Genomic DNA, 18,429 nt, shown 5'->3' on the forward strand with positions numbered 1-18,429 from the left:
TTATCAAATCGCATATGTAATTTATTTTACAATAAAAATACACTCATTACAAACAGCACTTATTTGGGGCCAAATTTATTATGGCTAAAATATATTTACAATGAAGTAAGACTAACTAAAGTTACTTGAGATGGCGTTCATATACAATACATTACATACAATATAATATCAGTCCACATCACAAGTGTAGAAATATCCAAGAGATGCGTTCATCGAATTTCGACTTTATTCCCTTGGATTAGAGTTGACAATAGACATGTCAATAAAATACAGGGTGTAACAAAAATAGTGGGGATCCGTTTAATAATATGACAATAATCGTGTGCCGATTAGGAATAAGTAGAGGAAAAATATTTTTGTAGCGACAATTTTTTTCGGTCCGAGCCGGCCGACCCTGCATGCAAAGGCCAGACAATTTTCGCGTCAAACAATATTTTCTTTTTTAACGAATCCCCACTATTTTTGTTACACCTCGTATAAAAAAAAATCTACACATTTCGTATATAGCATGCCTAACTTATCTTAAAATGTATTATTATAAGTTACTAAAAATACCCACTGTGTTGGATAAATTAATAGATTTTACCAGTACTGAGCATGAAGTTAATATTCCAACAGTTTAGCTGAATACAATGTTTTTAAAGTTAATCAATGTTTTGAATGTATAACTCCACAACATTGAACTATTATTACTATATATAGAACCGGCACAGAGAACCAGTATTTTGCGCCATGAGTTGTTGTTTTGACAACAAACCGTAGAACTCGCGTGAACTTCGCGACCTTAACGCGTAAGCGCCATAAATTTAAAGGCGCTTACGACGTTTCGGTCGCGTGGTACAGATTGCAATTGCGACAATTTCATTGTTTGGTATGACTTCTCTGTAGTAATAATAACTCGACGCTCCATAAACATTATTATAATGTTTAAGAACCTAAAAAGATGCAGTTAGGTTAGGTCAGTTAGTGACCCGTTTTATGTAAATTAATACACTTAGATTTGTTTTCCAATAAAATGCTGAAAATTTGATCTTTCTAGCTTATAAAATCCTAGTAGGTATCCATTTTAACATTGATAAATATTTTATGTTTTGAGCCAACATTAGGTGTCTATAGTACAGCGTTGGCAAGAATTAACACTAGAAACGAATTAAAGCTGAACTTATGTGTCTATAATTATAAAAAGTACACAATAAAATTTACCACCGATAGTTTGCCCGTATACATATTTAAAAAAGGCAAAAACAAAGTAACCTGAATCATTTCAGCTAATTCGTATTAACTTTATTTAAATACGTAAATTTTCAAACTACAATGAAGGTAACCTACAGCGATAATCAGCCCTCATAGCTACGTAAAAATCGCTTCAGCGAATTTACTCCATACTGACGCTTACAGCGTAAAAAATCAATGTACGAAGTTCTTTGTGAAGACCACTTAAATCGAAATTCGCAACGATATTGATTACTTATTTGGAGCAATTAGCGAAGATGTTCAGAGCGTTGTTGGTGGCCCAGGCATTAAGACTTGGCTAAGTAAAAATATGTAGCAGTAATTTTACAAAAAAAAATACAATATAACCCTCATAAACACCCTCATCGATGACTATGAATAATTACGATGTATAATAATTATATACATAATAAATAATAATGTAGATAAATACGATATAGAATAATTATATACACAATAAATAGTAATTCAAGAGCATTTCGAAACATTCGAAGTTCTACTAATCATTAGGCCGGTCCTACTACTCGATGTCCGTTTACTTATTACAATAGTTATATAGTTAATACAATAATTGACGTATCGAATATATTTACATGAAATATAGTTACTAGCTTCGATTTTATACAAGTTCAAGAGTTAGGGTATATATACACAAAATCACCCTAATTTATGTTAAAGTAGGCACTGGGTCGTTTGCCACATGGAAACAATGTCAGTTACTTCCCAGTGTGTTTCCGCCATTACAATATGTGAGCTTTTGAAAGAAACGAGCTTATTATATTATTTAGTTACGGCGAATAAAGGACTCGCAAAATGTTCTTTAGTTTAACGTTTTTTAAGAGACGTAAAATCCAGAAGGAAAATTTGGAGGATATTGTGAAAAATATGATTTACGCTAGCAAGGTTCTGTGTGAAATATACTGTACAGTCAGCATCAAAAGTAGCGGATGAAACAACGCGCCAAAAGTATCTGATATTCCGTATAACTTTTCCAAATGTTGATAATTTTCTAAAATGCGCGTTCAAAAATATATCTTTTACAGTCTTAGTTGTTCTATATTAAAGACATCACTTTTTGTTAAGCTGTTCCAGAATGATTATGATGCTTATGAAGCGTTATTAAATCCGCTACTTTTGATGCTGACTGTACAAGGATCTAATAAATAAAAATAACCTTAACGTACGCAATTATAAGAACAACTATATATAATCTTACTTTCTATATACATTTTCTTATCGGCAGGTACATGAATGATTATCGTTCTCGTATTTTCTAGAGAATATGATATGTTTCATATGTTTATATTTTCGCTCATGATTAAGGCTTAGTTTGTAAATAGTACTACATTAACAAGTGATTTATTTACATGATATTTACAGTGCAACGGCATCAGAAATCTACATAGTTTATCATTAATTTTAAATGATTATTTAAAAGAAATGCGTCCGAATCCAAATTCTATAATATGCGTTCTACGCGATTATCAAAAAACCTAGGTGTGCCAGTTTCAAGGAAAAGGATTCTATTTGAAATCGCCTTTATCGACATCCATCTAAGGTACCTTTTTCTTTATAACGTCACATTTAATTTTAATAATTCAATGTCTATTCCGTAGAAATAAACGGAAATGTACAGTTCATAGTGCATGGATGGATGGATGGCCGTTATAAAACAAGTGATACTTATGAATAATACAAGTTATAAATAAATTATATTTACAAAACTGATATAAAATTTATAAGAAAATTTTAGCGCACCAAGGATGGGCATAAAAGTGTTTCTTCTTGATTCATAATTCTGGGAATAATTTCATAGTAAATTCTGAGATTCCAAGTATTATTACCATTTAGAGTATCATATGTTAGGAATATATCTTATATTTTTAGACAAATTTATAACAACTTTCATACATTATTCGTTGCCACCTTTGACCAACGAGTGTTATAATAATTTTATTTACTTGTAAGTATCAATCTGCCTCGCCCCGCATAAGAATCCTGTTACCTACATTACAAAAAATATTCAATTTTTTGAGGTTTTTTTTTAAACTTATAATGTAACAGAATGGTTACTGTGCAGGATCGGGCAGCGTTGTACTTTTAGTCGAATTACTCTTCAGAAAACTCGTGTTTTGGCGTCGCTATATGACAGAAGTGTTGCTCAACAGCATCGTCCAACGTTTCGCTGAAGGCATATATAAGGATACTACAGCCAAATTATAAACCTTTTGAACGTCACGCCTATCGCATGCGGCGCGTAATCGTGGACCTTGTCGGTACGCATGAAGGTTGATATTGGGCTGTAGCCGCGCGCGTCATATGACGTCTTTGGCGGTCAAAAGGTTAAATATCGACACGGACCAAGTGCCAAAAATATGTATTTAATACAAACAGTACAACATCGTCGAAACTCTTATCAGCTTCTCAAGTTTGAACAGTGGCCATCGGAGTCAGAAATATCAGTCACGTGACGCTATTTTTGAATAATTCTGATAAAGCGAAGAAACTAATATTCAATTCGACGTATTCCACTGAATTAGCTGACCATAAAACATATGGCACTGAGCAACACCATCTGTTTCTGTCAAACTAGGGGGTTTTTACTAGACTTCTGAGCACCAAGCGTCGCGTAATCGTTTTATAAATGAAATCTCATTAGTTGAAATCAGCGTCGCTGGCGTCAGATGTCTTCGACGGTACAGTCGATACAGACGATCTTACTTACTGTTGATTATGTCAGTTTTGTTTTTTACGCCTGTATTACGCTACGTACGCTATGCTTCGTGTGTGCGGATTTGTTTGAAGTTGTTCGTGCTCGTAGCGTTCTCGTTCTACGCTCGTATCACGATACGATTCTGTTACACTTACACTCCGTGTGCTGAAGGCCTAAGTCATCAGTTATCTGTATGGACTGTAAGGTTATAAGGCTGCAAACAAACGGCTCAAACTGTACGTTAATAAAAGTAACTTATATACGCATAAATTACACACTGTTACAACGCTCGAGGAGTGGCAATAGATGACCTTGAACGATGTCTAAAGCAGCAACAATAGGTTTATCCCGCCTTAGAGAGTATCTCTTGAAAAACGTTTTTTTTTTTAATACTACGTCGGTGGCAAACAAGCATACGGCTCACCTGATGGTAAGCAGTTTCCGTAGCCTATGTACGCCTGCAAGTCCAGAGAAGTTTGACTTTCATAGCAATATTTAACGGCTTATTTCAAAAGAACTCTGCAGAATGAGACTATAAGGTCACTATAAACCGACCTTAGCTACAAACGCCTCAAGCAGCTCAGCGACTCGTCATCATAACCTCACGTCGTCATCTTCACACTGCTCGCTCAGCACCAGCTCGTCAAACGTCATGCCGTCCAGCGCCATGCTGACGGAGCCGATGCTCCGGAACAAGGCTTCGGAGTCGAGGTCGTCGGGCAGCTTGGTGAGGAACTGCGCGGCCGAGATGAAGTCCATGTCGCGGAGCTCGTCTTGGTATAAGTGAAGGATTCCTGGAAACAAATAATTAAACTAATATTAGATGATGAATTTAGAGTCGTACGAACCTAGCGTTTTGTGTGTAAAACTTCTACTCGTTCTATTTTCTTTGTACATATATAAAGTGTTTTAGCAACGAAAACAATTACCAGTCATAGATTTATGTTATGTAGATATTAATACTGGGTTTCACGTAATTTAAGCACGTCGTTTGTGTAAAATGAGAGCGGTTTTTTGGTGGCGGGTTCCAGTGACTCTTAAGAGTATTAGAACCCTTTTGTGCCATTCAATCATCATTTTGAGACAAAAGCAGGGCACATTTTTCTTGCTTAAATTAAGAACTCATCTGTATAATTTTGCAGCCAAATGACATTAATTCCTATTTGTTACATTTTAGATAAGTACCTAAGTATGTTATCAGGTCTTACATACTTCTTAAAAGTTTAAGATTTCTCTAAAAAGATTGGATTTCGAACCATAATTCTTCGTTATAGATCGATTATTAATAACCGTTAGTCATGATACTATCCAAATGTCTCTATGGGTATATCCAGAGTGTACAGTGCGGTATGGTAATGATTGGGTTTATTCATAGCTATATAATAGCATAAATGTATATAAAATGCAACGAGTCAATTTGAGAACTTAATCTCTAATTAGCTGTAGGAGTAATTACACGCTGAACGGTTTGTAACCCAGCACGGCTAACATAGGAGAGAACCCATACTTGCGTCTCCCAAGCGTCGGCGTCTAGTCAACTATCGCTGCTGATCGGCACAACGCTGGCGCAACTGCGCAGCGTCTACATTTTAGAGGGAACGCCGACGGCGACGCTCAAAAGACGCTAGTGTGGGGTGTTTCTATTGTATAGTGTACCTAGCGCCGTGTTGAACAGGAAGGCGCCGCCGTCGCGGTGGAACACGTCCCACACGCGGCACGCGGCGTCCAGCGGCATGGCCTTGGCGAACGCCGTGTACAGCCACTCCAGCAGGTACAGCTCCGGCGCCAGCATGTCCGCTAGCGACGGCAGGTTGTGCTTGAGGAGGCGGGTGTACGTATAGTATACAGTACCTAGCGCCGTGTTGAACAGGAAGGCGCCGCCGTCGCGGTGGAACACGTCCCACACGCGGCACGCGGCGTCCAGCGGCATGGCCTTGGCGAACGCCGTGTACAGCCACTCCAGCAGGTACAGCTCCGGCGCCAGCATGTCCGCTAGCGACGGCAGGTTGTGCTTGAGGAGGCGGGTGTACGTATAGTATACAGTACCTAGCGCCGTGTTGAACAGGAAGGCGCCGCCGTCGCGGTGGAACACGTCCCACACGCGGCACGCGGCGTCCAGCGGCATGGCCTTGGCGAACGCCGTGTACAGCCACTCCAGCAGGTACAGCTCCGGCGCCAGCATGTCCGCTAGCGACGGCAGGTTGTGCTTGAGGAGGCGGGTGTACGTATAGTATACAGTACCTAGCGCCGTGTTGAACAGGAAGGCGCCGCCGTCGCGGTGGAACACGTCCCACACGCGGCACGCGGCGTCCAGCGGCATGGCCTTGGCGAACGCCGTGTACAGCCACTCCAGCAGGTACAGCTCCGGCGCCAGCATGTCCGCTAGCGACGGCAGGTTGTGCTTGAGGAGGCGGGTGTACGTATAGTATACAGTACCTAGCGCCGTGTTGAACAGGAAGGCGCCGCCGTCGCGGTGGAACACGTCCCACACGCGGCACGCGGCGTCCAGCGGCATGGCCTTGGCGAACGCCGTGTACAGCCACTCCAGCAGGTACAGCTCCGGCGCCAGCATGTCCGCTAGCGACGGCAGGTTGTGCTTGAGGAGGCGGGTGTACGTATAGTATACAGTACCTAGCGCCGTGTTGAACAGGAAGGCGCCGCCGTCGCGGTGGAACACGTCCCACACGCGGCACGCGGCGTCCAGCGGCATGGCCTTGGCGAACGCCGTGTACAGCCACTCCAGCAGGTACAGCTCCGGCGCCAGCATGTCCGCTAGCGACGGCAGGTTGTGCTTGAGGAGGCGGGTGTACGTATAGTATACAGTACCTAGCGCCGTGTTGAACAGGAAGGCGCCGCCGTCGCGGTGGAACACGTCCCACACGCGGCACGCGGCGTCCAGCGGCATGGCCTTGGCGAACGCCGTGTACAGCCACTCCAGCAGGTACAGCTCCGGCGCCAGCATGTCCGCTAGCGACGGCAGGTTGTGCTTGAGGAGGCGGGTGTACGTATAGTATACAGTACCTAGCGCCGTGTTGAACAGGAAGGCGCCGCCGTCGCGGTGGAACACGTCCCACACGCGGCACGCGGCGTCCAGCGGCATGGCCTTGGCGAACGCCGTGTACAGCCACTCCAGCAGGTACAGCTCCGGCGCCAGCATGTCCGCTAGCGACGGCAGGTTGTGCTTGAGGAGGCGGGTGTACGTATAGTATACAGTACCTAGCGCCGTGTTGAACAGGAAGGTGCCGCCGTCGCGGTGGAACACGTCCCACACGCGGCACGCGGCGTCCAGCGGCATGGCCTTGGCGAACGCCGTGTACAGCCACTCCAGCAGGTACAGCTCCGGCGCCAGCATGTCCGCTAGCGACGGCAGGTTGTGCTTGAGGAGGCGGGTGTACGTATAGTATACAGTACCTAGCGCCGTGTTGAACAGGAAGGCGCCGCCGTCGCGGTGGAACACGTCCCACACGCGGCACGCGGCGTCCAGCGGCATGGCCTTGGCGAACGCCGTGTACAGCCACTCCAGCAGGTACAGCTCCGGCGCCAGCATGTCCGCTAGCGACGGCAGGTTGTGCTTGAGGAGGCGGGTGTACGTATAGTATACAGTACCTAGCGCCGTGTTGAACAGGAAGGCGCCGCCGTCGCGGTGGAACACGTCCCACACGCGGCACGCGGCGTCCAGCGGCATGGCCTTGGCGAACGCCGTGTACAGCCACTCCAGCAGGTACAGCTCCGGCGCCAGCATGTCCGCTAGCGACGGCAGGTTGTGCTTGAGGAGGCGGGTGTACGTATAGTATACAGTACCTAGCGCCGTGTTGAACAGGAAGGCGCCGCCGTCGCGGTGGAACACGTCCCACACGCGGCACGCGGCGTCCAGCGGCATGGCCTTGGCGAACGCCGTGTACAGCCACTCCAGCAGGTACAGCTCCGGCGCCAGCATGTCCGCTAGCGACGGCAGGTTGTGCTTGAGGAGGCGGGTGTACGCTCGCCAGAAGCGCTGGAAACACCAATTGATAACCGTCAATTATACCTAATCTGCAATACACTCGATTAGCATCAAAAATATATTCACCATTCATCGCAAGTATTTACTTACTACTTGGGAACACTAAACAATTTAATAAAGTTTTGCTTATTGAATGTTAAGTCTAGTTCCTTTATTTTTCGATAATGAAATGTATAGCGACTACCGAAACATCACATAAAAACCTACACGTAAAAACTTTGGAGTAGTTTATTCAAAAGCATAAGTTGCTTGCCAAAAAAGTCGTACATACTGTGTCAAAAAATACATATAATCCGACATCACCACTATAAATATGACATTCTTAATGGTGTAGCCAAATTATTTCAATGCAAAATTATCGTAGCCAGAGCAATGCTCACCTGCATAGTGTTGCCGTCGCGAGTAAAAGCTGCCCGCAGCACCGGTTGCTCCAGCAGATTAGCGAAGCACACGAAGGCACACGGTGCTTCCATGTTTAAGATCAGCACAGCCGCGATAAATGACATTCCCTGTGAATAAAAATGATTTTACATTGATTGAAAGAATAAAAAAAACAATTGACAGAAAAGGATGACAGAAAATATCGTATTTGAAATGAGTAAAGTCACCTACAATACTATCTTACACGCAAAAATTTCTAATTCAATTCCAGTTCCTTAAGTTCCTTTGTGCAAGATACTATAACAGATGAGGTGACTGTGCAATTGCGTTAACATTAACGAGGGTGAAAATAAATGTCGAGATATTACTAACCTGTACATAACCAACATCAGGACGATAGCACACATAAGCCGCCAGCAGCTCATGTAACACCGTAAAATACGGCCCTCCCGGTTGAAATATACACAACTGTGGAAAAGTCCGCGCAATATCAAGCTCTATCAACTCCATTGAACACTCATCAGTTCTCTCTATTAGGTCTGGATTAGATTTCGAACAGCATTTAGGAGTCGTGTCACTGTGACATTTCAAATTCTGCTCGCTAAAATTTCTTGGTAAGCCTAACCGTTCCTTTTCTTCAGTCTTTTTCTCTGATTCTGATTCTCGGTGGATCTTCAACCGTTTTCTCCTGAGCTGTGCTTCGTGTAATCGTTGTTTGGCCTTTTCGACGAACTCGCGGTAATGGTGGTGTGTGATTTGGAGTTTGTTTTCGATGGCGAGTTGCCAGACCTTGCCGCGGATGGACGGCGGGAGACCGCTCCACCAAAGCTCTTGGGTGCGCTTTGCGTTTTTTCTGGAATACAGAAGGGACATTGAGTGATGTAATAAACTGATAGTCCAAAACGGGGAATGTCTAGAAAAGTAGAAAGTACGGTATTTCCCTACTTGTATACCTTTTCCTTAATAATCAGACGATGTTAAGTACTCTTGCCGATTTTTGTCCTTGGTGCGTCAGTGGTAGATTAAATATGTCTAATATGTATATTAAATATTGCACTCTAACAGTTTAATACGTACTGTTTTCTTTCCGATTAAAATTTTCAATAAAACAATAAAAGAAAAGTGATATAAATAACTACATCCTTCAGTAATTGTTTTGACTAATATTTGTTTCGATAAATAAGTTTCCCGATTCTATTTTTCCTATATCGAAATCATAGTCATTTCTAGAGCTTAATTTCGCCTGAAACGAGTAGGTACGTACGTATTTAATTTACACAAACACTATTTGCATGTCACACGTAATAACATCCGGCTACATTTATTCTCGTGATATCAAGCTGCGTAAATAGCTCACGCTAACTAATGACAGCATAAATAAGGATAAACACATCAACAGGTAAACTCAATTCTACATACATTTTAGATACACTTTTCCTGTGTCAAAACAGGGCAAACAACAATGCACATTGAAGAAAATGGAAAAGAGAGAGTGTATTTCTTACTGCGGCTTGGGAACATTGTGTGCGTAAGAAAAGAATTATGACAGCGATTAGCATCGCTTCTTGTCATGCGATCATGACTGTTTGTTTAGCCAATGATAGCCATACGTCTATGACTAAGATTAAGAGCTCCTCATTTCGGATTCTGTCATATCCATAAGTAATTGTTAGAAAGTGTAAGGTTTAAATAGTGGCAATAATCGCGCCCGAATTTAATACTTTAAGAGGCTGTCAACACCCAATGTCCTTGAAATTGATGTTACTTAAACAGTTTTTTAAGAAAGACTATTTGTTTTAGTCAAGTAAGAAAAATATATGTTCATATTAATTATATTTCAAAGACCGTGGTTGTACTCGATACATGATTGAACGAAATCGGCTCGATAGAAAATAATTGCAAAGATTGGTCTTAAATTCACAATTAAACGGTTTTATGTCTTTATTGTTTTGACTGCAATTAAAATCACAATTTCAAAACATTTATATCTAAACCGTGGTTGAGTAAAATATTACACTAATAATCCACTTTTTTTATTTAAATATTTTTCTTATTATTCCCTTGCCCAGGCCCAGTAACATGCGACAGTGCTATCTCATTTACTCCGATAGAAATAGACAGTGTGCGCGCTTTAGGTATTGACAGCCTCTTAAGCATCAACAGCAACACCAATGATAATTGTGATATGTATCTTTTTGCCTATCTTGTTTACAACCCTGTTTATAATATCACCATCCTGTATCTTCCTTAAAACCAATTATTTTTAGCCAGTATGGTAGTTATAAATATATCATTTACCGCGTTTTACAATAACGATAATTGTATATCACGATATATATATAATTTCATATGGACATGTCTCTGTTCGCGTTGTCTTGTAACTAACTACCGTCAACCGGAGTGAATAGGGACAAAGTTCCCACACATACTGTATCATACAAAATCTACTATCATTTTCAAAGTAATGATATAATTTGTGTAAGTATTTTTTAAGAAATTGTCAGGTAAATCACATTAAGTTTTGTCCCTATTCACCCCGGTTGACGGTACCTATAAATAATGAACTCACTGCGCGGGCCAGTCGGGCAGGATGGCCTGCCACTCGCGCGCATGCCGCGCCAGCCGCTCCTCCTGCCGCAGCGACTCTTGCAGCCGCGCGAGCCTTGCCGCCGACTCTCGCTCCACGCGCCGCCGCGCCGCTTCCAGTATCCGCGCGTGCTCCGCCTTATGTCTAAGCGCCTCTTCTGTTGTCTTCGCGGGCAGGTTTGACGGCCTAAAATAGAAAAAAACAGTCGTCAATAACCTATTTTTACTTTGCGAAAAAACTAACCAAACACGAATGGAGTCTTCTAAAGTTAGCTTAAAGAGATCTAGGTTTCCAAATATGGAAAGAATAACACAGACTCATAAGTAATATAAATTCTGGCTGTTCAAGAGTCATGGGACGCAGAATAAACAACAGGCTCTTACAATTTTTTAGGCCAAAAAAGTATTTTGGTATGTCTAACATGGCTGTCGGGTTGTAAAACAGTCTTTGTTTTCACAGTAACACAGTAGAACACATGGACGAAATGTCCAGAAAAAAATGCTAAAATTGAATTGAATGAAACAATGCGTACGCAATGAAAGCAGAGTCGCGGCCGGAATAATTTCAATTTCGTAGTACTGTGTCCGATTTCACAAATCATTGTTATTGTTACTGCGGTCGTTGACATTCGACAGCAGTCATAACAAAAATACAAGTAAACAAACCACGTGAACGTTTGTGGTTAGTAATAATTAAAAAGCACTTTGGCAGGTAGTTTTGTGTGAGCAAAAGTACAATTGCAGCTCCTAATTGAATGGTTAACGAGTTGGCGCGTCACGACACGGCAGCGATTACCTCACTGAGCCAGAATCAGGACTCACGTGCACGATATTGCAATAAAAAGTGCACTGAAACACCGATGAAACCCGTACAATGTATACGAGAAAAAATCCCCAGAAGCAGCGCAAGCTTTGAGGTTTATTTATTTTAGCATGAAGATTTTTAACACCACAAAGTCTAAACAGACAGAATAGACGGTCGACTTAATACATGGAGCATAATTATTCGCTTGAATATGCAAAACTGTTTTACAGAAATCCATGTGAAAGTAAAGCCCACAGACTCCATTGGTTGGGCCACCTTGAGAGAATGGACGAAGATCGGAACGTAAAAAGAGCGTACCTGGGTCGCCTAGCAGGAGGACGTCCTATCGGACGCCCTAGGTATCGCTGGAGCGACATGGTGGAGGCGGATCTGCGCGAGCTTCGAGTCGACAATTGGCGAGAGGTCGCACAGGACCGAGAAAAGTGGCGCTGTCTTGTGTCGGAGGCCAAGTCTCATTTTGGGTCGCTGAGCCAACGGAGTAAGTAAGTAGTATGTGAGAGTAATATCAAGTCGGCATTTCGGCTTGGACTGGTGGATTTAAAAACGTTAATTTAAGATTAGCTCAAGTATAATACCCGTGCAATGTAATAATCTTGCTCTGGTATCAAAATTTCGGAGATACATCAATGTTCACTTCGCAACATAACCATTAAAAAAACTGTACTCAGACGCAATTATAACCTGTTATTACACGTAGGTATATGACCTTTAATTACCTCAGATTTGCGTGCCGAACGAGATATTAATATACAGCCCTGATCGATACTTCGTTGATTACGCAATCATAGCACACGATCCTCCAGTTTACGGAGAAACAATCAAAGATAATAGATAATAATAACAAGTTACACGCCAATACGGTTCTAGAACAATGAAAACGGGTTATTAGAATTTGCAGACCAACTACTAGACGGAGCACATACGACCTTAGATATAATTTTCCTAAAGTTGGAGTCTAAGCCAGCTGTCACTGTAGCCACACACACAGCCACATTTTTATGTACGATTAACAATGAGTAACCAAACAAAAGTGGTGGACATATCGATAAGCTAATATCGGCATTTTTTACAATAATAATTTTACTTGAAAGGATTTCGGCATTTTTACAATTTTAATTTTACTTGAAAAGATTTTAACTACCTAAAATGAACAGATAACCATTATAACACAAATTTATATATGTATTCTTATCAACCAGTGTGATTTTGTGAGTTTGATATTACAATAATCAACGGCGAAAATCCATGGGACACCGGCCAAAAGTAACTAAAATATGATTTCCGCAATAATTGAGTTATTCTATTATAGCATAAAGTATTCATTGATCCATTAGCATATCTATGTCGTTAAGTTTTAGTGAAGATATCAAAGCTTCAATTAATCGCTATACCGTTCCGCTGTGTATCGATTATCGATATATAACATGATTAAAATCGACAAGTCCACATTCCTAAAAAGCACACATACAAAGCTTGCCCATCGCCTAAATGGCTACGGCTTGAGTATCAAATTTTGTACTGAGAACAGACAACGCTTTCCATATGACAATCTCGGTCACCACACATAAGCGAACAAATGTAGTATGAGAGCGCGACCGCTTATTTAAGTTGCGCCCACAAATACAACCCGTACTCGCGGAAATGAAAAATTAAGCTTTAGGAGCGTACCTGGGCTGTTATTGTTACAGTATGAAATGGTGTAGAATACAAATTAGCGTTACTCGAATCGTAACATTTTTCAAGTAAAACTGCACCTATATGTGTGTGGTGACCTCCTGCTTTGAAAATGCACATAAAATTGGTATGCCTCGTCGTTTCTCCTACAAGACAAAACTGGTTCTTCAGTCAATAATTGCGTTTAAAAAAGTTAGCTCCAACTTTCAATTAGTTTTTACCAAATTTCACGTCTGTAAAGTCTGATCCAAATCCATTATCGTGAGAACGTATTTAAACCTAAAAGAAAAAATTATGCGAGGTCCCTCAATCAAATCCTTAATAACTCTCAAATAAAGCGACAAAAGGCTGCCATTTAATATTTTAATTAAAGTCACGTTTACTCATTATTTAAAGCCACAACTTAGTTGAGACTTTATTTAGAAAGCAGGCTTAACTATCAGGGTTCATTGACATTTAAACCCATTGCAAGTGCCCTTAGACTCTAAATTATTTGCCCAGTGTTGCGTACCATATTTTGTAGCGTAGTTCGACTTAATCTTAACCTGATCAAAACGATCGATCAGAAAAAGTTAAAGTTCGTTGCCTGATAAAAAAATGAGGGTAATATTTTTTAAACCGGTGCCTAATACTTATTTTCGAAGATTTAATAAAATCTCCTGCGCCTAACATGCCAGCGGTTAGCTATTTTTGTTGAACAGCGGATATTTTTGCGCAATTTCGTTGGTTGTTGTTGAAAGAGTTTTTGAGTGAAGGTATTTCTAAATAAGCCAAAAATATCTATAACAGATCTTGAAGCCCGCAATACAATCATCCGTTGTGCCTTACAACCGTTCGTTGCACCATGTTTGCCCTTTACAAATGAGGTAACCTAACAGCAGTGTCATGTTTCAGAGTAATCTTTACTCAGTGGAGATGAAATATGCGGGCGGAGCATAGGATGCGACACTCGACACCACGCATCCTGCGCACATGCTTTAGCTGTGATGTGAAATATTCGAGAGTGGCGGCGATTAGACTACAGCTTCAAGATGATTAAATTTAAAGTAATTATTCCTAGACGATTTTTTTTACGTAGATACATAGAACAATGTCCTTAGATGTACAGTTAACTAGCTTAATTAGTTTTTCCATCAATTATTATAGCTGCTAAGGACGGATGCCGTGAACATTACAAAAAGTTGCTGACTGCTTGGTGCAGTTAGGCATTACACTACTGCAGTCCATTGGGTCGGAAGAGCAGCTCTTGTAGTTTCCGAAAGAATAACATTTGGAATTTTTAGACCGAACAAGTCAAAAAGCTGGTTTTTCTTCCTAAAGGTTTCCCGACTCTGCACCGTTCCTATCGCAGTTTGTTTGGGGAAGACGACCTACTTAAGTGACGTCAACGCATCAGAAGATGTTCTGATCAAGTGTAATGGAAACAGTTCATTTGTACAGCTTCAATTGAATTCTACTCGACTTACAAGTCTTCATCAGTTAAAACCACTTCCCATTTATTAGTATCATATGTACCGTGGTATTTCAATTATCTTCTTGCTTTACTTGCTCTGTGTTGCGGCGTGGCTTACTCGCTTCATTGGTTACGCTTCAATCGTTCGGTGCACTTGCAGTGGTTGCAGATGGCGTGATGTACCGTCACAATGAATTATTACATTAATTACCACACCGGTAAACCAGCGTATTTTATTATTTACTATCATGTAAGTACTACGAGTCTCGTACCCGTCGCCCCAAGTTCTGTCGGAGGTTGAGAAATCTACTCGTCCTGAAGGCAGAAAACTGGAAGAAAACTCCCAAGTTAGGGTGCGAACTGGTTTCGGAGGCCAAGACCTATTTCGGGTCGCTAAGTCAGGGGAGTAAGTATCATGACTATCATGATAAAGTAGACAATAAAAATGTTTACCAAATATTTAAAAAAAACACCACATTCTGTTTTATAATTATTTATTTATCTACTGCATCCAAGTCACTCACAATCTACCCATGTATAAATAAAATTTATTGTACAGGATGTCTTCACAAAAAAGTCTACATTGGCTTATTGCGGTTTGGTCCGTGTTGAAATGGGTATACCAACTGTTTCAATTTGATTTCTAAACTGACTGGGTTAGTCTTTTCCGTTTACAGCAATCGGGCTATTGCAAATTGTGAAATCTCTGCACATATAATTTGCATGAATGCATAATGCCGCGCTATGTCTACTTATACCTTATACATATACCACATACATCTTACACCTTATAAAACAAAGTCCCCCGCCGCGGCTATCTGTTCGTGATAAACTCAAAACACTACGGAACGGATTTTCATGCGGTTTTCACCTTTCAATAGAGTGAATTCTTGAGGATGGTTTAGGTGTATATGTTGTAGATTCAAATTGACTCGGCGACGCGTCGCGGCGACACGTCAATTTGCGGCGAGCCCGACTTCGTGTCGTTGAGTTCAAATGGTATTTCACAGAAATATATAGAAATCAATCGTGACGTCTGCGGTCGCCTCTCGTCGCCGGATTTCAACTTGTACTTTTAATTTTTTGTGTAACCCGTACGAAACCCATGCCATGCCCAAACCCATTGTTGCCCGTTCCGAAACCCAATAATAGGAGTCAACAAGCCCGCAATACAATCACATGCCGTCTAGTAATATAGTACAGTACAAAATCAACTTTCATTTATTATTCAAAAGCCCGACCCGCATTTATTCGACACACCTATTCTCAACAGTGCCACATTCCTATCGGGCATTAGTAAATTTAGCTATTTCGGTCGGAATTCGGCTAAAAATACGGATTTCCTTGCATTGTTTGGACAGTACATACACTGCAGGCCGTTAACAAACGCTCACTTGGATTATATGTTTCTCTAAAGCAAGTTGTTATCAGGTATATCATATTTCCCAAATTCCCTCCTACGTGGGCTAAATTAAATCTATTGTAATATTTATCGCGGAATAAGGCGGACTTACGAACAAAATGATATGCATTATCATATATGCCATTCAGATGTTATTTTACCATTCACACGATCTCTTATGTATTTATGTTTGGAAATTAAATCTTCTCAATATTTTATGTGACTACCATTGTCCATTGAAGTATACTATAAATAAAAATATTTTAGCAATTTGCTAATAAATACTAAACAGTAAGGATGTTTTGAACGTTTGTATTTTTAAAGGTCATTGTGTCAGTCTCTTGACCAGCAGATGGTCAAATAAACAACACATGTGATGCGGGCAACGAATTGAATACCCTTCATTCACGCCCAATATAGCAATCAATAAGTTTTCCCCCTCTAAAAGGTACCTTTATCGTGTATTGTTGTCTGAGGTATGTGGGTTTCAATTATTTGAGATGGTTTCGATTGTGCGCCGAATAAAGCTACTCATCAAGGGCTTCGTCTGCCCTTCAACAAGTATGTAGAAAGTTAAATATTTTTTACTTCATCTAAAAGTTAGCCGATTGTATATGATAATAAATACCACTATAATCTAAAGCGCGCGGTTGCTTTATGCGATAACGACACAGCGTCAAACGCGCGTTTGACGCACACCCATTTTAAATCAAATAATATAATGACCGTATATTGTTATTGTTTTACGCGGTAAACGCGGCGGTAAGCGCATTGTTATTTTCCCTACATTCCGTGATCGCATGAGTTCAACGCTGCATCGATCGCAGCATGCGAAGCGATACATAATTACATACCTCGTATTTGCACCACAGATGACCTCCTTTGTCAAACACATGGGCGAAGCCCTCGCGAACCGTTGGAATAAATCGCTGAGTACGATACTAGGTTGGCTTAGAACAAGCATTGCTATAATTCGAGCCACCAGTATGTGCATACGAGGCACACGTCACAAATTCAAACCTGCAGCGAAGGGGTTTGACGACGGAGCAGCCATTCCCAGAGATGTGAATTATTATGTGAATTTCGAGTTTCGGTATAAAAAAAAATTGTAAAACAACCGCGCCCTTAAGATTGCGTAGCTAATTAACAAACGTTGCTGCGATGCAATCATATGAAAGTAATTCAAAGTCAATTCCGCTACTCTTTTTATGTCCTCCAGTGTACTTCAAAATTACACCTGTAGGAAAAGAACAATAGAGATATCTCTACTCCATCAGTTACAGTGGAAACCAAAATCCATTAGTAGTCGGAAGTGGTATTTATGCGATAAAAAAAATTATAGCGCGATATAGGGCTTTCGTGCTAGCCATCCATCAAAGTATAGGAAAAATTTATGATTTATCTAATTAATCAAGTCATCAATCACTTTAAAGCAAAACCTGACTCCTTAAACGCGTTTTACACTACCCTAAATTACGGCCTAACGACAGAGACGCCGTCATACATTAGATTCGTTTGGAGATAACTCCATACGTAAGGTAGACGTCCGAGTTCTCGCCACTGTCCATATATACGAGTACACATGACATTATTAATCCTTTGAACGCCACATCTATCGAGTGCGACGCCTCATCGTGAATCTTATCGGAATGCGCGAAGGTTGATATTGGGCTGTAGCTTAGCTCGTCAGTTGACGTTTTGGCGGTCAGTGTCAAACTTACGTCATTAGCAATAGAGGTGACAACAGAGTCATCTCTGGCTGGAACCTTTAGATACCTTATTACTTATCCGAAATCTAGCCTAAAGAATTCTTACTCACCTGTATGAACCCTGTATATGGAACCATTATAACGGCTATCAAAGACCACACTAAGACACAAAAGACAACTCTAAATTATAACAGGGGTGTTTACTGGCCATTTACGGAGTCAAAGCAGTTTTGGCCAAGATGGGACACTCTGACAACACCGATTTTCGAATGTGTGGCGAAGAGGAAGAGACGGTAAAACACCTGATGTGTGAATGTCAGTGTCACGCTCTCGCCAGATAAATATAGGTAATGAAGGACTTTGGAGCAGACTATCTGGAACCAAACGAATTCAAAATGCTACCCATGAGCTCTATCATCCATATGGACATCTCCATAAAAGCTCTTAAG

General features: G+C 41.0%; 1 protein-coding gene across 2 annotated transcripts in view; it reads right to left on the reverse strand.

Moving 5' to 3' along the window:
- LOC133523758 (uncharacterized) overlaps nt 1–18,429 on the reverse strand; it is a 76,402-nt gene continuing 57,973 nt past the window's right edge. For both annotated transcript variants that reach the window (XM_061859468.1, XM_061859469.1), the window contains exons 3-7: nt 10,900–11,103; nt 8,703–9,183; nt 8,330–8,458; nt 5,603–7,940; nt 1–4,740 (exon numbers count right to left, since the gene is read on the reverse strand). In XM_061859468.1, coding sequence (XP_061715452.1) covers nt 4,541–4,740; nt 5,603–7,940; nt 8,330–8,458; nt 8,703–9,183; nt 10,900–11,103 — 3,352 coding nt within the window. In that variant the 3' untranslated portion in view covers nt 1–4,540. The remainder of the gene's footprint in view (nt 4,741–5,602; nt 7,941–8,329; nt 8,459–8,702; nt 9,184–10,899; nt 11,104–18,429) is intronic.

This window comes from Cydia pomonella, chromosome 12 (genome assembly GCF_033807575.1).
Source record: "Cydia pomonella isolate Wapato2018A chromosome 12, ilCydPomo1, whole genome shotgun sequence".
Taxonomy (NCBI): domain Eukaryota; kingdom Metazoa; phylum Arthropoda; class Insecta; order Lepidoptera; family Tortricidae; genus Cydia; species Cydia pomonella.